This window comes from Schistocerca serialis, chromosome 1 (assembly GCF_023864345.2).
Source record: "Schistocerca serialis cubense isolate TAMUIC-IGC-003099 chromosome 1, iqSchSeri2.2, whole genome shotgun sequence".
Lineage (NCBI taxonomy): Eukaryota > Metazoa > Arthropoda > Insecta > Orthoptera > Acrididae > Schistocerca > Schistocerca serialis.
Genome location: NC_064638.1, coordinates 1,135,481,238 through 1,135,504,112, shown reverse-complemented (window position 1 = coordinate 1,135,504,112; position 22,875 = coordinate 1,135,481,238). Strand labels below are relative to the sequence as shown.

At 40.5% G+C, this 22,875-nt stretch overlaps 1 protein-coding gene across 2 annotated transcripts in view; it reads left to right on the top strand.

Annotated features, from left to right (window-relative positions):
• LOC126417381 (HMG box-containing protein 4) overlaps nt 1-22,430 on the top strand; it is a 42,629-nt gene extending 20,199 nt beyond the window's left edge. The window contains exons 2-3 of one of the 2 annotated variants that reach the window (XM_050085114.1): nt 17,005-18,483; nt 21,584-22,430. In XM_050085114.1, the coding sequence (XP_049941071.1) occupies nt 17,015-18,469 (1,455 nt within the window). In that variant the 5' untranslated portion in view covers nt 17,005-17,014 and the 3' untranslated portion in view covers nt 18,470-18,483; nt 21,584-22,430. Of the gene's footprint in view, nt 1-17,004; nt 18,489-21,583 lie in introns of both variants that reach the window. The other variant, XM_050085113.1, reaches the window with a different exon arrangement.
• Nucleotides 22,431-22,875: the final 445 nt, after the last annotated feature.

Here is a 22,875-nt window from a genome sequence, read left to right as displayed (position 1 = left end):
TCGTGGTTTATGCAAGATGGTGCCCGGCCACATCGCACGGCCGATGTCTTTAATTTCCTGAATGAATATTTCGATGATCGTGTGATTGCTTTGGGCTATCCGAAACATACAGGAGGCGGCGTGGATTGGCCTCCCTATTCGCCAGACATGAACCCCTGTGACTTCTTTCTGTGGGGACACTTGAAAGACCAGGTGTACTGCCAGAATCCAGAAACAATTGAACAGCTGAAGCAGTACATCTCATCTGCATGTGAAGCCATTCCGCCAGACCCGTTGTCAAAGGTTTCGGGTAATTTCATTCAGAGACTACGCCATATTATTGCTACGCATGGTGGATATGTGGAAAATATCGTACTATAGTGTTTCCCAGACCGCAGCGCCATCTGTTGTTGAAAATTGTAACTACTGTAATTTCGAAAGTTTGTCTGCCTGAAAATGTACTGTTGTCCCAAGCATATTGCAACAAACGGGTGTATTTCTATCGCTGCTCGTTTAATTTTTATTGCCGTTTCAAATATACCGGTCATTTTTGAAACACCCTGTAGATTCTCTAGACACCGCTCTGCAGTTGATCATGTCATCATCCTGTCAACACGTATTGTTAACAATTTTTTGCAGAAGTGCCAACCTGTGGCTGTGTTTTTTGATTTGGAGGACGGATATCCTCCGTATTATGTATGAGTGGGGCTTCAAGGGTTCTGTGCTCAGCATCATCTTATTTGCGATAGCCATTATCACTGTTATGGATTGTCTCCTGCCAGGCATCTCAGGCTCTGTTTTCATTGAAGCTGCAATAGATTGCAAAGTCATCAACGAATGTGTCCACTTGAGTGGCGTCTTGAGAGCGAGGTCTTGATTATCTTTAACCGTGGAGCATCAACCATGGCTTCTGCTTTTCCACTGACAAAACTGTCTGTATAAACTTCTGGTTGCACTGGGAGTTGCTTCCCCCATGTATACATCTCGGCCCATTTCTTCTTCTATTTGCTGACACAATGAAATTCTTGGGACTCATGTTTGATAGGAAACTCTGTTGGTCTTCCCACATGTCTTACCTGGCATCTCATTGTATTCGCTTCCTCAATGTTCTACTTAGTTTATGTGGCACCTCATGAGGAGCAGATCGGACCACCGTTCTCCTTTTATACTGGTCCCTTGGCTGTTTGTAACTGGATCATGGGTGTATTGTATTTTCATCCACATGTCCGTTTATCTTAAATCGTCTTAACATTATCCCCCGTTGTGGGATATGTGTAGCCACTGAGGGAGGCCTTTTGTATTAGCTCCATCGAGAGTCTTTTTGCTAAGGCTGCTGCTCCTATCAGCACGATGTTCTCCTCAGTTGTTATGTGTGCCGTCTATCTTCTATGCCTCGTCACCCATCCTATGCTCCCTTTTTTGATGATTCCCTTGACATCCGATATGGGCTGCGCCCATCTTCTCTGTTACCTCTCAGAGTTCACTTTTGTATGCTGCTTCGGCAGCTTTGCTTTATGCTTCCTGCCATGTTCTCCGTGGGTGCAAGCTCTTCACCACCTTGACATTGTGCTGAGGTATGCATTCATTTCGGACTCCTTTTGCTTCCTATGGATACTACTACTGGCCTGGTGTATCGCAGTGAGTTTTTTGCACTTTGCACACAGCTTGGGGACAGTGTCTTTGTCTACACCGACGGTCTAAGATCAACCAAGGTGTTGGGTGTGCCTTTGTGCTAGGTGATGATCCTTTTCAGTATCAGTTTCTTGACCAGTGCTCGATTTTTTACCTTGGAGCTCTACGCCCTTTATCAGGCCACCCAGTACATCCCTCAGTGCACCCTTTAGTACAACAGATCCAAGAATATCTCCACAAGCTTACTGTGTGTGTGTGTGGGGGGGGGGGGGGGGGGGGGGAGGAGGCAACGTGTTGTTCCTGGTCACGTCAGCATGCCAGGGAACAAGGGTGCTGATGCTGATGCTGCTGCAAAGTCGCAGCTTTCTTCCTTGGGCCTGCTAGTCATTCTGTTCCCTCAGATGAGTTTCCTGTTGCTGTCTGTCGACATGTAGTATCACTTTGGTGTCCACAATGGTCTTCTCTCCAGGGGAACAAACTCTGGGACGTTGAATCCCTCCCAATAGTGTGGTCGACTTCCCCTCAGCCCTCACATTGTGAGGAGGTCATTTTAGCCCAGCTACATATAGGACACTGTCGTTTTAGTCACTGCAATTTATTAAGTGACGACCAACTCTGTGCCTACTGCCCTCAACCCTTGACAGTGTGCCACTTTCTGATCTAGTGCCCATTTTTTAACTGTTTACATTTATGTCTATGTTTGCCGTCTAATTTGTCAGTTGTCTTAGCAGATGACAGGCATTCTGTTGATTGTGCCTTACTTTTTATTCGCAGTAGTGGCATGGTAAAGCAAATTTGAGCCCTCCTGCAGGGACCTCCGCCAGTAAAGTAAGTTTTTCTACACTGAGTTCTGCTTGCCCTGAAGCGTGTGTTTTAGCAGGTGCTAGTGGTTCTCTCTCAGTATGTGTCTGTGTCATTCATTGGAACATAATGTTACTGATGAATGCAGTACCATTTGAAGAGAGCTGTAAAGATATCACAAATATAATAGTATATGAAAACTTGTATGTTATGGTGCTGTTATTGAATGCCCTCCAAAAGAAAAACTACTAAATTTTTAAAAGAAAATTTTGAAAAACTGTAATGGAAATGAGACCATTTATTTTCCTTAATAAATTTTAACTGGCATAACATGAATGATCATATGCACTGCAAACATTGTGGACTTTATATTTGGAATCTTTCATCTAAATTGGGAAAGCTTGTCCCACATTTTTACGCTGCATTCTACCAATCAAAATCATCAAAGACACTTAAACAGTTATCTGATGTAAATGTTGCCACAGCATTAGTGGATGTAGAAAAAAATTACTTTTTTACTAACCAGGATAATGACAACATTGGACACTCTTGTACTGTAGATCATATTACAATTAATCTAAAAAATACTGAATGTGAAAGATTTGTTAAATATGTGACATTGTAGTCTTTCTTGGCATAATAATTCTTGATAGTCTCCTCAGGTTTTCTGCCGGATCCTAAAGTCAACACAATTCAGTATTTTCGCAATCCATCAGACCGCTATTTTCAGAAGATGCTGCTGCTGCTTCTAAATTGTACTGAAGACTAATGCCAAGCTTGCAGATCATCATTCCATATAGGCCTCCATACATACAGGGTGCATGCCCCACCCACGGCAGTTGCTACTCTCCAAGACTGTTCTGGTAACACCATCCTTAGTTGAACACCAATGTGTCACACTCGAAGACTACTTTCAAACACTTGGGTTGGCACCCTGTACTATCCCACAACAAAATACAGTGTTCGTTGGTGCGGCCATCCCAAGTGTTTGAAAGTACTCATAGAGTGTGATATATTGTTGCTGCCCGTAATCCCAGATATAGCACCTTTCACTGTTTCTCCTTTGCTTTATGGCGAGTGAGATGGAGTGATGGTGTGGGTCAATGCAGGTGATGTGTGAGTGAGTGTCATTTAGTAGATTTACTCCTTCTGGTGTGACACCATTTTTAGCCCCTTTTATTCAAATTCATTTTTTTAAAATATTTGTGAGGGTACTGGTAACCTTGCTGTTGAGCACCTGTAAACCCCCAAACACACACACACACACACACACACACACACACACACACAAAGCATCTGTGGTGGTCTGCGCATTCGCTGTGTATCGTATGGAGGCCTGTTTGGATAAAAATTTGCACCCTGGGCATTCGTTTTCAGTGGGACTCAGCAGCAGCAGCAGCAGCAGCAGCAGCAGCAGCAGCATTCTCCGGAAGATGGTGAACAGATGGATAACCGAAGTATCAAATCATGTTGATTTTAGCATCCGGCAGGAAACCTGAGGAGACTATCATTTGTTAAATGTCTTTGCATTACACCTGATGACATCAAACAAGGTGTCTGCATGGTGCACAAAATGCAAGAAACTGTGCCTAAACTCATCAAAGAAACACATTCAAATGCTAAAAAAGGTAATGCACCGTTGTTGTGATGACTGTATTGACCAATAAAAGTAATTTTACAAACTTGTATCTTCATCAAAATGCTTTTAATATATGTGTTGAATGATCACACTTTGCAACTAGGCATGGAAAAAAATGAATGCACACTTTGCAACAAGCCATGGAAAAAAATGAGTGTGATGGCATGGAGGGGCCAGTTAAAAGATTAGCACAAAAGGAAATTTTACAAAGACCCTTAAGAAATCAGCTGCTATTTGCATCAGAGTTGTTATGTTAACATCACCAATTGGTAAGGTATAGGATTAGTAAGCACCGCACATGGGCTGCTGTAGTGGAATGCCGACCCCGTTTCGGGATACAAAAATTTATTTTCACCACATTAATTAAAACAGAGCCCTGGTAACAACACAATGATTAATTAGCATTTGCAAATTATGGTGATCTACACCAATTATTCAGTTACATAAAAGAAATGAGAATAATTCAAAAGAAATTAAAAGAAAAACAGCCTTATTGCCCCAACTTTAAATTAACAAAAAAATTGCTTTACACGAGTGTAACATAACTGCAGATCTGAGCTCAGAAGTTGTGAAATTAAGTCAATTATCACGCTTTGTAAATATGAAAAATAATGATTTGTAAAAGCTTTTAGGTTTCAAAAAAACTCAAATAGCAAGATTTCATAAAGACGTTAATTAACTATCATGAACAATATTTGGCAATATGATGTTATGATATTCTGAAAGATCTACTCAGTAATCAGCACATTCTCGACATTTGGTGTCCACGTCAGCTTCATGTCAGAATTCTGTGCTCGAGAGCTCAAGTGACAACAACAGGCAGGAGGGCCTGTGCACATCAATAATGGCTTCCAGAACACACAGACCCAGTATTAATATATAGGTCACTAAAATACTAAAACCAACAGCCAAGCACTGGGTAGTGCCAAATGCAGGAAGAGATGTTACAAATCATAGTATGACAACTGCAGTTGCTGTTAAAGCAATAGTTCATTAAACAATCTCCAATGACATGAAATTTAACTTGATAAATTTATAAACCACAGCTAGCTCAAGGTGATAATGACCTGACAATCCACACACAACCTTAAATACAAAGCACTGTTTGACGGTGCAAAATTGTTACTGTTGTAGTTGCCATCAAGAAAGAAGTTTACAATTCTAATTAAAATTGGTGGCTGAAGTTTTATACAGAGAATAAACTTCAATTAATATAATTGACCACTTAACATATTAACAATAATATTAGGTCTACAACTTTGCTTCCGCTGTTTTACAATAGACGGCAGCAGCAGCAAGTGGGGTTCGGGCGGTTGGGCATAGGTGTAATACACTAAGCTTAGGCATCTGTAAACATAATGCCATAAAAATATTAGTCAATTTGTGATTGCATCATAAGGTTATTCTTGATTAAGTACGTCAACTTACGTTCCCGTTTCTCACCATTTGCGGGAAATTTTAATTTTCTGCTTTAACATGAAGAAATCTGCGGCTGTGGCTCTTAAAATGCTGGGTAAGACGAATGGTGAGGGAACTATTAGTGGAAGAACATGCAGAGGATGTTTTCAACACCTTAACAACGGTGATTTTGATGCCAAATACCAGCATGGCAGTGGAAGACAGAACATTTTCGTAGCTACTGAAATAGATGAAGACAGTCACAGGACATCATAATCGAAAGCAATGAATGCGTTCGAGCCCAGCACCAAAACACAAACGGCCACAAAACAGAGATAGACACCTAAAGGTAATTTTGCAGCAGGTCAGTGCTCGACCTCATGTCACAAAACTTGTCAAAATATACATGGAAACGTTGAAATGAGAAGTCCTACCTCTCCTGCCATATTCTCTATACGTTGCTCTCTCTGACTACCACCTTTTTCGATCAGTGGAATACAGTGTGGCTGACCAGCACTTCCGATCATATGAAAAAGTGCAAAATTGAATCGATTCATGGATCCCCACAAAAGATGGCCAGTCCTTCTGCCATGGGATTCGTGTGCTATCTGAAAGATGGGAGAATGTAGTGACCAGTGACGGGCAATACTATGAATCATAATTTTTTTGTAAGTGTTTCACAATAAAGCCCTGAACTCCGAGAAAAAACGGCGGAAGCTAAGTTGTAGACCTAGTAATAAAAACAGGAATCACCAAATATTGGCCACACTTCTAATTCAAGATAAATGCAACAGAACCAGGGCATAGCGCAGTTATATGGACCTGCATTACCGATTATCCTGGAGCCATGTCCAAGTGGTTTAAGGAACGACCAGTGAAAATCACAGTGGCTACATGGAGCTGTCACATCCAAAAGTTCCACCATAAAATGGCTCACCATTTAAAGTTAGTCCAGGAGCTCATTGTTAACACCCACGCCAGGTTTGTACTCTCGCACTCTTCTCGGGATTCAACATAGACACGACTCTTAAACCGAGCCTATGTTGACCGGTGAGTGCTTCCGCACTCCAGTTCCTCTCGCTGCCAGACCCAGGTGCCAGAATGTCAACACCGTGCATCATTGCAGGACACCAAGTGCTGACTGACTACTTGTGATGCTCCATGTGCTGTCTTCTCTCTGTCACTGCTGCCGACCATTTCTTTGTCACTGCCCCGACAGAGTCTCCGTCACTGCCCCTGACCGAGTCTCACCTCGTGAGCCGTGGCCATCCTAAATAGAGGTTGCTAGCCAACCAGGACTCCGCAGAGTGTGTAACTTCAACACAGAAATTGTCCTGCCAAGAGCATCGTAGGAGGTCACTGCTCACCGATGTTTAATGTTGTTTTAGAAGAGTCTATAAATAACACACATTCGTACCTTATAAAATGCTTTGCTGATCTTCAAACACTTTCTTGAACCAGAAGTTTTCATAACTTTAAGCCACCTTTAACTTTGGGTATGTAATCTGGAAGCAAGGAATATCATTAGTGATGTAGGACCAAGCATGAAGCATAATTTAGGGAATATATTGGCATCCTTTGGAGAGAAGAAAATGTGATCCCATCAAGACACGTGGCTTGTAAATGTTCTAATGTGAGGTACTTTGGGATAATCTTTGAACTAAAAAAACAGAACATGATGTTACCGTATCATTTATGCATCCTTCAGGACCTTCACCATCATTCCATTGCCCGAAATGAGAGGATACTTGTCCAGTTCCCATTCCTCATGTGCTTGCTGTTGTTGAATGTTGTGAAACCACAGCTGGAAGATTTTAGCAATTTTCAGAGGAGTGTTTCAACACTTAAGAAAAAAATCTTACTTTTATAAATTACATTTATTTTGTATAGCGTTGTTTAAAAAAATCAGTCAGTTTTTTTTGTTTTTTTTAACATTCTCAAAACAAAAGTTAAAAACTGTTCTGTGTTAAAAAATAACAGTGGATCAAAATACATTAATTTTATTAGCCTGGTTGCTGATGTGTTCTCTGTTTTTTTGGGGGGGGGGAGGGGTGCTGGGGTGAGGGGATAAAGTAAGTATCCTTTTTGTTTTATGTAATATTTGATGTAATTGTGAAGTGTGTTTTTTGCAGAATAAATTCCAAAATGTTTGTAAGGGCACATATTTTTCCTGCCTTGATGGTGTTACTTATAGGCATGAGATATTTTTTCTTCAATCCTTTTGCTATTGAGTAAACAGACTCCAAATTTCACAGTTTTTTGATGATGCCTAAAAAAATGGTTATTTATTTTCAAAATGTTAACAAGTGTCGTTTTTGCTATCAAAATGTAAAAAATGAAAAAAATTCCAGATTTTGTAGTGCAATAAGATGCAGACAGAGAGAGATGAAATGCTAAAATTTGGTAGGGTTTCTTACCTCCATCAGGTGAACAAATATGAGTTGTTCCATGGGAAACTTTGTGTTTTCTGGTTGAATTGAAGATGAATCAAAGGGCAAGGTATAAGGAGACAGTGTAGTGAAAGATAATCAAAAAGTGATGCCATAGCGGTAATGCTGCAGTGTTGCATGGATAGCTGCATGTTAGACACAAGAGAAAGGAGATAGGGATGCAGAGGTTGGGATGGAGACAACTGCAGAGAAAAGAGAATGGGTGAAAGTTCGTAGACATATAAATCTAATTGAAGTGTAGACAGAGTAGTAGTGAAAAAAATAAGAAGGTGGTAATGGATATGGAACAATGAGTAGTGGTGATAGCTGTCTGGAGGGTTGTGGGATTAAGGATGAGGGGGGAGGGGTGGGGGGTTTATACATATTAAGATGTGTAAAATACACTGATTGGCAGTAGCATGACACTTATTTGAACTTCCCCAAATGATACAGTGTACTCACTGGACCTTATCTCTGTAATCCCATTCACTGCAATATATGTGCCCTCCATATTGGATTTACTGTTAATTCTTGTACTAGTTATCTTGTGGAGTCATCTCTAACTCACACTACCTGTTTTAATTTGCCACATACCTAATGGTGATACTTCGACACAGCCTAAGTCAGTATCAAGCTACAATTGGTGATGCACCAGTAGAGTAGCATATTATATTTAGCTTTTTCTGTGAGCTTTCATAGTTTAATTCTTAATACCTAGTATGTTTTTGTATTTAAGAATTGTAATCTGTCATTTCAGTAACTGCAAAATGTAGATTTATGCAGCCTGTAGTGGAGTTGTCATTTCTTTTGAATGACCAACTACACAGCTCAGTAAGGTGCCAGCCTCCGTTGGTGACACACTAGGAAAGTAGCAAGTTAAATATTTAGCTTTTGTCTTTGTGCATTTATAGTTAATTCTTAAGTTAGTTGTACTAGGAGGGATAGGATGTGTGATGTCGGTCGCAGGAGCAGTGTGTCACTGTTCGTTAACAGCTGAAGACGCTTTTGGGTGTGGTGAGCCATCTTTAGACTGCTGCTTTGGATGTAGCAGTGGCAGTGAATCTGGTGCATCGCATGTGACATGTCAGGTTTGTTGGTTTGGTGACAGGCTCTGCTGCTGAGGTGCCTTGCAGTATACCTGATGCAGTGGATCCATTCTCACTGCTGGGTGAATGGCAGGTTGTAACACATTCCCGCTGCTTGAGCGGAGAGTCAGTTTGCAGGCTGGGTGTCTGGCCTCTCCCCCAATCATCCTGAGAATGAACGTGTAGCTACTCCTTCAGCAGGATCGAAGCAGGTTTGGGGGGGGGATTGCTTGTTATTGGAAGCCCCAGTGTTAGTTGCGTTATGGAGTTCCTGATGGAAATACCATCCAGCATTGGAAAGAAGTCTAGTGTGCATAAGGTATGTCTACCAGGGTGGAAGCCTCATCTGAGATGGGGAGGAGGCCCTGCTTGCGGCTATGAGCGAGCAGGGTGCACTCGTGTGCAAGTTGTGGCTCATTTCAGCCCTAATGACGTCTGTTGGTTGTGTTCTGTGGCCATCTTCATTTACGTGGGCAACTACCAGAAGTGGTGAAGACTGCTGACCTTCCTTGCGGGGTTCAAGCAGAGCTCACAATTTGCAGCATCATACCCAGAGTTGATCAGTTTGGAGATGAAAGTAGGGTCTTAACAAAAGGCTGTGTCGATTCCATGATGGTTTTGACTGCAGATTTCTGGACGTGCGTTGTAGTGTGGGAGGATTGTGGGGCTCATCTTGAGAGGTCATGGGTGCACTACACAAATGAAGCAGCTAGTCGGGTAGCAGAGTACTTGTGGAGTGCACATAGGGGTCTTTTAGGCTGGGAGGTAGTTTTTTAGGTCCTTTAATGAATGTTCGCCAGTTGATATGCAAAGAGCAAACAGGCAGCATACAAAGTAATGACACTTTGACTGTCAAAATTTTAATAGCAAATTGTTGAAGCATTTGCAACAAAGGTCTTAAATTTACTACTCTCCAGGAGAGATGTCACATTCAAATTATTCTCAGAACTAAAAGCTGATGAAACCCGAAGTAGAAAGCTCCTACATATTTACCGAGACATGGAATGTATATTGAAAAGGCAGATTAGACTCCATAGAAGGGGGAAGTGTTCATCGCAGTTGCCAAAAATATTGTGTTTACCGAGGTCAAAATTGAGTCTGTGAAGTTATCTGAACACATGTAACAGGTCTAGGTGAACTCAAGCTAATTATATAATGTATTTACCGGCCATCTGCTTCTGCTGTGACATTTTTAGTATCATTAAAAAAAGTCTACGGTCAGTAGTGCTGAAATATCCAGGCGACTTTAACTTACCAAGTACAGAGTGGGACATATATGGATTAAATCAGATGTTACAGACAGGCAGTCTTGTGAAGTAGTTTCGATTATGGTTCCCGAGTCTTGAGCAGTTAGTCAGACAGCCCAAATGTAATGGAAATACAGTGAAACCCCACTTTTACACTTTTCAATGGCTTAAAAAAAATGATGTAAAATGTGGGAAATAATTTTTAAGCTGTAAAAGTTATGTACAGGATTCCCCCTGGCACTTTATGTGTTATGTATACATAACAGGCATCAAAAGACTTGTCAGGAGATTGTTTATTATCTAATGAAGGTTTATTATCTAATGAAGGTTTATTATCTAACAAAAACTGCTGATGTTACTGGAACTGATAACTGTCTGGGAAGTATGAACGTTTGCCTCAGTTTCATACGGCATAATTATGTTTTTGAAAGCCAGCAGCTGTAATTCATTATGTAAATAATGAAATACAGCACTAGTTACGTATTTTTTCATGCTTAGCACGACGCATTTCGAGAATTTTTTCTCGTTGTCAAGTGCAAATATGTACACAAGTATTTTGTGTGGTGTTTGAATATGTGTGATTCTGCGTCTTTTGCACTGTAGTCATATTTTTGAGGTATGAGGTACTGTGCCTCATCAGTTATGTAGAAAACGACACACACACACACACACGCAAACTTAACACTCACATCGTTTGTTCGTGTAACATCATAAAAAAATACGTATGTAAATACTACACTTGACAACGAGAATAAACTCTCGATACACGTTTTGTGCAGCGTGAGTAAAATACGTAACCGGCGCTGTATTCACACTAAAAACGTTTGAGCAACTCAAAGTGAATGACGGCGTCAGCTAGTGCTCCAAGTGGCCATATGCTGAAACATGCTAAATATGGTTCGACAAAGGTATCACAACAATCACGAAACTGCGTTTGCACAGTAGAGGCAGTTTAGAAATGGTTGTGGTTATAGGTATGGCACGAATTGTTCCAACTTTTACATGTTTACTGGTTCAGATGTGCTGAGTAGAGTGCTCTGGTGTCAAGAAACTTAATCATATTTGTAAATTCTACTGGATGGCCAACATCATGCCAATGTCATTTTTTCTCCACAAACGTTTTTTTGTAATCTGTAAACCGTTGGAAAATTATAAATATGTTGACACAAAATCGGTTGCAAATTAACATTGCGGGCATAGGAAATTTTATGAGACCGATAAAAAATGTCATCAACGTCGGGAAAATGTTAATTCCAGTAACGTAAAAGTGGAGTTATACAGTATTTTAGACCTTGCAGCTACAAATATGCCTGCCTTACCTTATTGACAGTGTCAGTATAGAGACAAGGAGTTGTTACCATGATATTATCATAGTGGTGATGTTTACTGAAGTTAATAAATCCATCAAGAAGGCTAAAAGAATGCTTTTGCTAGAAAGAGCAGATAAGCAGTTGTTTGCATTCCACTTAGACATTCAATGGACATAATTTAGTTCAAGTATGGTGAACATAGAAGAGCTATGGGCAAAGTTTAAACTGATAAAAAATCACACTCTGGAGAAGTATGTGCTTAGCAAGTAGATTAAGGATGGAAAAGACCCACTGTGATTTATTAGCAAAATTCAGAAAATGCTGAGAAAGTGGAGACTGTTGCACTCTCAGTTCAAAAAAGAATGAGCAAATGAAAACAAGCAAAAGATAGTAGGAGTTGGTGCATCTATAAAAAGGTTGATGTTTAAAGAGTAACTTCCACAACTGAAGACAGTCAGTTGCTCCTCAGAATGACGATGGAGGATATCATCGAAAGCTTGAGATTTTATCAAGAATTGACACGGCAAGAAAACTGAGAATGTTTAACATGTAAGCAACTTCCACAGTCATACCTTAGCAAAAGATCATGCCAAGAACCCAAGAAAATTCTGGTCCTGCATTAAATCAGTAAGTGTTTCAAAAGCTTCTGTCCAGTCACTCGTTGACTAGTCTCGTTTGCCAGTACAAGACAGGAAAAGAAAAGCTGAAGTTTTAAATTTTGTGTTTAAGAAGTCATTCATGCCCCGGAGGATTGTACAAACATATGTACAGAATACCATGTGGAGCACATAGTACAAGGCATAAAGAAGTAACTGAAAGAGTCGGAAACAAATAAGATGCCAGGTATGGATGGAATCCCAATTCGGTTTTACATACATAGAGTACTCTATGGCACTTGTCCCTTACTTAGCTTGGATTTATTGTGAATCTCTTTCCCAGTGCAAAGTTGCAGGTGACGGGAGGGGGGGAAAAAACCACTCTTATGACTCCTGTATATAATAAGGGTAAAGGAACAGACTTACAAAAAACTACAGACCAATATCCTTAACATTTGTTTGTTCATAATTGTTGAACATACTCTGAGTCCAAATATAATAAAACTCCTTGAGATGGAAAAGCATATGGCCACAAATCAGCATGTATTGAGAAAACATCTCTCATATGAAACTCAGCTTGTCCTTTTCATCACATTTGCTACGAACCATGGATGAAGGACATCAGGCAGATTCCATATTTCTAGATTTCAGGAAAGCTTTTGACACAGTGCCCCATTGTAAACTAGTAACGAAGGTAAGAGGTTATGGAATAGGTTCCCAGGTCCTTGAGTTGGGCGAAGAACCCAGTATGTTCTCCCAAATGGCAAATGTCCATCAGAGACAAGGGTGTCATCAGGAGTGCCCCAGGGAAGTGTAATAGGACTACTCTTGTTCTATATATACATCAATGATCTTACACACAGGGTAAGCAGCTGTTTGATGAGATGATGTGGTGAAAATGAAGGTACATCTTAGAGTGACTGTAGGAGGCTACACGATGACATAGGCAATATTTTTAGTTGATGTGATGAATGGCAGCTTTCTCTAAAGTTAGAAAAATGTAAGTTAATGCACATGCGCAGGAGGAACAGTTGTGCAACATTCAAGTACAGTATCAGTGGTGTGCTGCATGACTCAGTCACATTGATTAAATATCTAGGCACAGTGTTGCAATGCAATATGAAATGAACCAAACATATAAGGATGGTAGCAGGAAGGCAAAAGTTGACTTTGGTTTATTGGGAGAATTTTGAGGAAGTGTAACTCACCTATAAAGGAAATCATGTACAGAACAGTAGTATGAATAGTTCTAATTAGTGCTTCTGTGTTTGTGATCTCGACCAGGTATGATTAAATAAATACATTAAAGCAGTTCTGAGCTAGGCTGCTAGATTTCTTTACTACTAGTTCTGATCAAGTATTATGGAGATACTTGTGAACTCAAATGGGAATCCCTGGAGGCAATACGACGACATTTTCAAGAAACGCAGTTGAGAAAATTTAGAAAACCAGCATATGAAGCTGAACGCAGAATGATTTTGCTGCCTCTGACGTACATCTTATGTAAGGACCACAAAAGTAAGATACGAGTAATTAAGGCTCGTACTGGAGCATATGGACAACTGTTTCTCCATTGCTCAGTTGTGAGTGGAACAGGAGAGGAAATGACCAGTAGTGGTAAACTGCATAGAGTGACTTCACTGCCTGATCTAGAATTTCACATAGCCTCTCAGGCACACACCACTGCCTTTCTCATACATCTCTCTCTCTCTCTCACACACACACACACACACACACACACACGCGCGCATGGACATATAATGGAATGATAGCGAAAGTCCTGAAGGAGGCATTTTTTTGTATGATATCATCATGTTCTGTAGTATTTATTTGTGAAAATTATGGGTGTGTTTTCTTATTTAATTTTTATGTCAATCAATTTTATTTTCCTCTCAGGTCCTTACTGGGTAGAACTCAGGAAACTTAATCTTCAGCAATCAACATTCTTGTTATGAAAACCTGTTGATTAATATGGCAATTTCAGTTTTGGTTTAATGAAACATTTAAGTGTTCATCCAGTTTCTATATCAATGTTAAACATTACTGCTACTCCACACAAAAAGGGGCATTAAATTTATAAGGCCGAGATTGCTCCTTTCATACTGAGTTCTCCATATCACATAACACTGCTGCCCATAACTCTTCTATATCTATACTTTGCAAGCTACTTGATGGTGACTCGGGAAGGGTGCAGGGAGAAGGGGAGGGGGTGGGGGAGGATTGTACTGTGTGCCCTCCTTTTTTGTCATAGTGGTATATGATTTGCAAGAAGAACAATTGTTGGTAAGCTTCTGTGTGAGTTCAAATCTCTCTAGTTCCACCTTATAGCCTTTTTGTGAGATGTACGGAGGAGGTAGCAATATATTGATTTGTCTCTTCTAAGAACATACTCTTTCTGAATTTGAAGCCTATCTTGTAGTGTCAGCCATTAGAATTTGCTGAGAATTTCTGTGAACCTTTGCAATTAGTAATTGAACCTGTTGTGAAACACACTGATCTTCTTCAGTTCTTCTCTATTTCCTCTGTCAATCCTGTCTGGTAAGTATCCCAGACCAGTGAGTAATATGCCAGTATTGGGCCAATGAGGGCATTGTAAGTGGCCTCCATTGTGGGTGGACTACACTTCTTGAGGATCTTTCAGATGAATCTCAGTTTGGTGTCTATCTTAGCCAGCTGGAGTGGTTGAACGATTCTAGACGCTACAGTCTGGAACCGCACGACCACTAGGGTCGCAGGTTCGAATCCTGCCTCGGGCATGGATGTGTGTGATGTCCTTAGGTTTAAGTAGTTCTAAGTTCTAGGGGACTGATGACCTCAGAAGTTAAGTCCCATAGTACTCAGAGACATTTGAACCTTTTTTTTGTCTAGTTTAATGTTGTTGTTACACTTTAAATTGCTCAATAACCATACTCCTAGATATTTTATGGCTGTGACTGCTTCCAGTGATTGTCCTGCAATTCTGTAATCATTCAATAATGGATCTTTCCACCTCATCATCTGCAGTGTGCTATATTTGTTTATAGATCTGCCTGGATAGCCTCATGTGTTAGCATGCCACTTCTGGGCCCAGATCAGATCTGCCTTGTGGATTGACAATGAGGGAGAACGTGCTTAGCCGCCTGGATGTGGTTTGTAGTCTGTTTCCCACATTCGACTAGGTGAATGAATATCAGGCTGATATTCATGTGTCATATCAATTACACTATTTGCAAACATTTAGAAGAAGTTTGCACACTTTCACGTGGGATAATATTAGACACAGACGGATGGTGGTACACAAATTCGACTACAGGAAGGGCATCTGGCCACCCTCTGCTATTCAACATACTGCCTAATTCAGAATAAGATGCTGATCCCGTGAAGACCAGGGACAATGTTGTTTAAGTTGAGAGCCAAGTGTCCAGCCATGTATCAGGCGTTGTTTTCCTGCAATTTGCTATAATTTTCTAGTGTTGCAACTTTTCTGTATATTACAGCATCGTCCACAAAAAACCTCATGGAAATTGACACTACCCTTTAGATATTTATGTATAGTGTCGAAAAGTAATGGTCTTATAACGCTCCTTAGGGATGCACCTGAGGTTCCTTTTATATATGAAAGTTTCTGCCATTGAGACTAACATGCTGCGTTCTGTTTGTTATGGACCCTTCATGCCTTTGGGATGTCAAGGCATATGGTATCAATATGGACGCTGCTGTTTTCTTGATCCTGTAGGCGATTAGAGCGACCTGGTTTCACACAATGATTCTTTTTGGAATCCATGTAGATTCCTAAAGAATGAGGTTTTCGGTCTCCAGAAATGTCCTAGTATGCGAGCATAAAACCCGTTTCTAAATTCTACAACATAGTAATGTCAGCGATACAGACCTATTGTTTTATGCACCTTTTTGATGACTTATGAAAACGGGAATGACCTGCATTTTTTTCTGATCGCTAGAAATGTTTTTCTCTCCAGTAACCTACTGCTAGAAGGGAGTTTAGTTATTTCACATACTCTATGTAGAATTATATTGGTATCCCATTGGAACCAGTGGCCTTTTCTCTGTTGAGCAATTTCAGTTGATTTTCTGTATTTTGTGATCTGTTATTTTGACATTCATATGACTATTTAGAGCAGTGTGATCTTCCTCAGTGAAACAGTTTTGTAAAAAGGAGTTTAGTATTTCAGCCTTCTCTGTGACATCCTCCATTTTGATGCCATTATGGTCACAATGTCCGAACAGATGGCTTCAGTCTTTTTATTGATTTAGTGGAAGAACCAAAAGTTCTTTAGATTTTCTGTCTGATAAGAAGACAGATCTGTTATAATGTAGGCTGGACACCTGTGTTTGCTTTCAGCATCTTTCTTTGAAAACAGTAAAGAAAAACTTGCACATAATAAGTACACCACTTCTTCCCTGCTTTAATGGCAGTGGCAGTGGCAAACTGTTCAAATGTAGACACTGTTCAAGACCCTTCATTTAATGAAGCAACTGTAGAAAAGGAAATATGAAGCAGATTTGTGTGTTATTGTTGCATGTTATAACATAAGCTCACAACCAGTCTCTTTCATTTGCATCATGAGCAGGACAGGATGTGAACTTTGAAAAGGGTCAGATTTCAAAACAGTTTCAAAAATAAGAAATAGTTACTTAAAAGTAATACATTTAAGTAATATTCTGTTGCCAGTTGTTTGTTATTTCCGTTCTACATTGTTCTGTTTCCCATAGGCCTAAATCGAATGGACTGCAACAGAGACATAAAACACAAAATGTTTTTAGAAACAGCCTGTAATAACTTACCAGTACTTTATCACAAATAAATGCAGGGCTCATTACGTACCTGCTTTTCTTTCTGGTACACGTTGATCCATCTGCAACACTAATTACAGTATGTTTTTTGTTTCAGTGCGAAAGCTATGTCCAAAATGTTGAAGAGGAAATTTGATGACGACATGGACTCGACCTCTGGAGGAAGAGCTAAGCAAGACGAATTGGAGGTGACAGGTGTTTCGCGCTCAGGTCGAGTTCGCAAGAAGTCTTCAAAACTGATGGATTTTGAATCGCCTGATGATATTGACAATCGGTATAGGCGACGTGGTGGCGACTCATTCAGTTCTCCTGTTGCCGGTAGCAGTGGCGGCAGAGGGCGAGGCAGGGCATCGTCCACATTACACTCAGACCGCACAACATCCAGTTCTGGTGTCCATCATCGTGATACCTTGTCAAATGATGGGGGAGATGATATCTATTCAAGTTCAGATGAGTTCACAGGAGATGTTCAAGATGATGAGTCCAGTTCCAGTTCTTCATCATCTTCTGATGATGAAGCAGCATCTGACGAAGATCGACTTGTGGAAGAACGTAATACAACAGCCATCCCCGATGAAAGCAACAGCCGGACAGGTGATGAAGGACCTTCAGGCTCAGGAACAGCATCTCGTGGAGGTCAGTCACTGTATATGCTCGAGAAATCAACTAAGAAGAAACTTGTGGTGCGAGATGGTCGTGTAGTTGGACGTACTAAAGCACAACGGAAGGATAAAGGCAAAACACGGTTCACTGCCTACATGCTTTGGGCAAAGGAGGTTAGGCAGGAAATACTGCGTGCTAATCCCGACACAGACTTTGCTACTATTAGTAAGCGTCTTGGTGAGCTCTGGGCAACAGTACCCAACAACGAGAAGTATGCTTGGAAAAGGCGTGCTAAACGTGTCGCTTTGACCAAGCCTGGATCAGATGCATCGGCACAGAGTTCTGTAACTCAAGGAGTTGGCGGATCAAGTCAGCAGACGGACGGTGGTCGCTGGCGGACTTCTGGGTCCCGCTCGAAGTTCATCAATAAAGCTGGTGGTGGATCCTCATTATCGGGTGCAACATCAGGGGCAGCCGCTAGGCAAGAAAGTGGCACTACTACTGGAGGAATGTCAGTGACTGGCGCAGTTGGAAGTGGTTCACGCAGTAGTGCAGGTACATCAGCATCAAGTGGAAGTGCACGCCACCACCAGCAACAGCAGCAACAGGTTGCAGATTCAAAGGCTGGAGCTGCAGCAGGCGCATCTGGTGGGCGGGGACTGGTAGCTGAGCCTGCAGTGGGACCCGGCCTATACAAGGTCGTTGGCACACAGCCTGTGGACGTGGCAGCTCATCTGAAGTTGCTCGGGGAATCACTCGGCATTATTGGTGAACGCCTGAAAGAACATGAGGGTCAAATTGCTGTTTCTGGTAGCCTATCTGTCTTGCTGGACTCACTTCTGTGTGCTCTTGGCCCTCTCATTTGCCTGACGCGGCAGCTGCCAGAAACCAACAGCTGTCCACCGGAGATGCTGTCGAAACTGCTTGACAACATTGCCTACTTTATGCCAGGCCTCTAGTGGTAAAAGGAGAGGTGTAGTGAGTGTTTATCACAAACATAATTCTAGTATTATGGACTTACTGTAATCTTCATTTAGACTGGTATAGAGTAAGCACACTTGCCTGCCCATTCCAAACAATTTTGTGTGTTCTGACATTTACTATCCCCTTCCCCCCATTCTTGCATCCCATAACCACATTCATGTTCACGGCTAATGGTAATAATTTTAGGTTTGATAATTTCACTGTCAGTAAAAACACAATGTACAGGTCTTGAAGTTTCAGTTTGCTTAAAACGTTTGCATCGAGAAATTATCGTAATTACATCCTGCCACAGGTCTGCATGGAGATGTGAAACAGTTAGATTTTATCATGGAGAGTAATTGCTTTTCGAACATCCAGACAAGGTTTGTGCATCCAGAATGAGATTTTCACTCTGCAGCGGAGTGTGCGCTGATATGAAACTTCCTGGCAGATTAAAACTGTGTGCCCGACCGAGACTCGAACTCGGGACCTTTGCCTTTCGCGGGCAAGTGCTCTACCAACAGAGCTACCGAAGCACGACTCACGCCCGGTACTCACAGCTTTACTTCTGCCAGTACCTCGTCTCCTACCTTCCAAACTTTACAGAAGCTCTCCTGCGAACCTTGCAGAACTAGCACTCCTGAAAGAAAGGATATAGCGGAGACATGGCTTAGCCACAGCCTGGGGGATGTTTCCAGAATGAGATTTTCACTCTGCAGCGGAGTGTGCGCTGATATGAAACTTCCTGGCAGATTAAAACTATGTGCCTGACCGAGACTCAAACTCGGGACCTTTGCCTTTCGCGGGGAAGTGCTCTTGCCCGCAAAAGGCAAAGGTCCCGAGTTCGAGTTTTGGTCGGGCACACAGTTTTAATCTGCCAGGAAGTTTCAAGGTTTGTGTATCATTGCATACATAAGATAAAATGCCCATATCAAAATCTTTAATTCAGGAACTTTAGAGTTAAAGGTACGTAAAAAAAGGGGGAGAGGGGGATCTGAGCGAGTAAATGATATAACTGTTAGCATGATTCCACTTAACAAATGTTTCTTCTGTAAGAGAAGGAGATATAAAACATTGCTGATTATCGTCCTCAAAAAAGCCGTGTCCTAATTATCCCCCCACTCCTTTTTTCTAGTTATTATCAGTCCATTTATTCTTAAGGAGAATTTGAGTAACACAGAGTTAAGAACTCATGTGATAAATATAAATATAAATTAACAAGTGTTTACTCTAGACGAGTGAAAGAGAAAACTGCTGAGAAGAGCATTGATTGTGTGAACCCAACCAAACAGTGCATTTTTGTTTATATGGCACTAAAGTCATATGCACAGATATAAGATCGAATGCTGCCATAGTGAAGTAGTTGCAATGAAAAACAGTGATATCCAGACAGGGGTGTTGTGTATGTCAGCTGCACTGTTGGTGATGCAAAAATCGAAGCTTTAAAGGAGGGGGGGGGGGGGGGGGGGTTTGAATTTTTGCAGAAGCATCAGACATGTGCTGGTAGTGCACTAGTCACTGAATTATAGTTTCCAACTTAATTAGGCCAAAATTTTGCATGTACGTCAGTGTACAAGTTTTGCTGGCTGCTTACTGGTATTGAGGGAAAAAATCCGAAGCAGGACAACTACAGACAAGCAGTCTTACCTGAAGAAAGAGTTGCACTTACAATCTGGCTCTTAGCAACTGGTTGCACTCTGATTCTCAGCAACTGGAGACAGTTACACCATTCTCGAGTGTTTATTTCACATTTCAGCAACAGCTGAGATCATTACCACTGAGTGCAATCAAATATTAGCTAATTACCCCCACTCCTCCTCCAAAAAGTTATTGTCAACCTTAACTTAAGTAGAAAAAATTCTTTGATCGCTTTTATTTATGAAATGATTCAAGATAAACAGTATTTAGTTCTTGTTTGTGTCTTATTAAACCAAGAACTAACGCATCAATGACAGGATGGTACTGCTTATTTCTAACCATCTCTTCATATTTGGTTTCTCAGGAAATGCACATAATAAGTCATGCTCTGAGTCTATTCAGATCCTTTATGTTTCATTGATGTCGTTATCAAAAATCTCTTTCAGATATGTATATCTAGAATTCAGTGTTTCTTTTCCTGAGCTTTGTTTTGGTAGTCTGTGTGCTAGAATGAATGATGAAGCAATACCCAGTGCATCACAAGTGCTATCAACTCCTACTCAGAAACTAAAGCTGCGCCACTGCCCTACCTAATGACACTTGCTTCTTCCGCACCCTATAGACCAAACTAAAACCAACCCAGTTAAAATGTGTTGACTGTACTTATGTTTGTAAATCATTTGATTGCTGGATCTCCTTTTCCAAGCTGGCAGAAATCAGAAGACTTAAGCATACCAATGCTTCATGTCTGACTGTGTAGAGCAGCATAGTAGCCGGTATGTAGTTACTGTCTGTTGTATTACCAATTAATTAGTTTCTCCATTTCAAAGTGAATATTGAAGGACTTTCTGGTGCATTCCAGGAACTACATAAAACTCAGACAAGACATTTTCATATATTTAACATTTGTTACTTGCATGTCTCACTCATAGAAGCATAGCACAAAACGGAATATACGTTTGTAGAGATTGGACAATGTGAAAAAGCTGATGATGATTAGACATTCATTTCACTAGATGTAATTTCTGCAACACCATGTCATGCTTTAATGATAATATTTGGAAAAAAAACTTTATTGGTATCTTATATAATCAATAAAGTCTTACAAATTATAGGGGCAATAATAATATTCTTTCAAAAGTAATTTAGTTTTGTGACTGAGAGAAAGTGAAACCCTTTTGGTTTCTACCCCCTCAGAAAGATTCATTTTATGCCTCAGGGAATAATTACCTCCATGTTGGAACCACTGTTTTATATAATAAAATCTGCCTTGTAGTTTCTATTGATAACATGTGATGAAGATAAAAACTTACATTCGTACATACAAACACACACTTACAAGATAGTGTAGTAAGCTCGTCAGTGATATACTACTTATGAAGCATTGTGTGTCCAATTTCTGCTTAACAAGTGCAATTTATAGATATGAAGGCCAAAACAGTACAATAATTTAATTATTCCTGTTGTTTCAGCTTCCTTGCCAAAGAAGAGAATGGCTGCAGACTGTGAAGGTTTATAAAGACCTGAGGAACTTGTCACACTGCCTTGGAGATGTGCATGGAGGGCACTGTGAAATTAGTGCACCTACCAGTAGTGGAACTGATTTTTATGAGTACAGTTATGACAGGTTTTTCAGTGTAGTTTTGTTAGGAGCCACTTAATGTATGCAAACATCAGTCCCAAAGGATGCATGTCAGATGGTGGAATCTGAAAAATACTTCAGTTTTGGAAACAGGTTGATGCTAATGTTTTAGGTGTACTAGAGGAGGTGCCACTAGTAGGGAGAACAACAAATGTGCTTTAAACATTCAAGGGAGACCAAGCACTTGCCCTGCATGAGTATATGTTGAAACCATGCTTTGGTGAACACACATGACAGCTGGTTGAAAGTGTTTTCAACTACAGAGTCGGTAGAGCTAGGGGGTGGTAGTGAACATTTTGAGAATTACGCCTGCAGTTTTTCTGATGTTGAGAAAACTTTTGCTTCTGAGTTCATAGACAGCATGCACATATCTGCATAATTTTTTAAGAAAAAGTCAGAGCTCGATACACTTGTACACACTAATAGGACCAATTGACAACAAAACTCAAAATTGAAGTGTGGTTCTTGCCAGCTGGTGGCAAGGTAGTGAACACAAGAGATCATTTTTATGTGTGAGACCTGTGCCTTGAAAATCTTCAAAGAAACATGCAGAAATTTAAAATAGATTTGCACAACATTTTAACTCAGATGGGTGAGTCACCTGACAAGACAATTGTGATTAATCTGTATTTATGTATGTGCAAAGGTTCAGTTAAAGACAATAACTAAACTGTGAATCATTTTTATTCATACTAGTATGAATATACAGTAGCATTTGACCACGTGATAAATGTAAGTTCACTGAACTACATGGGATTGTTAACCAAATTTCCCATGTCAGCTTGAACCAGCAGTTCATTCATTTTATACTGTCATTGTTTTGTACATTTGTAGTATACTCTCTTAATTTCACTGCCGTATATTCTTCATAATAATCACTTGCTCTCTTAGGCTTTTCTGCATCACATGCTTTAACAGTGTTGTTGCACAAAGATTCTTAATGTTGGTGATACCTCAATAACATCATTATTCCCCAAGTTGTCTTCTGCTACCTCCTGAAGTCGACATTCATCTTCCTCTACACAATTTCTTCAGCAGCATATTTTGTTGGCTTGACACGACTTTTTCAAACAAGTTCTCACATGTACAAAATCGAAGACCTATTTTGGGTGGAAGAAACAT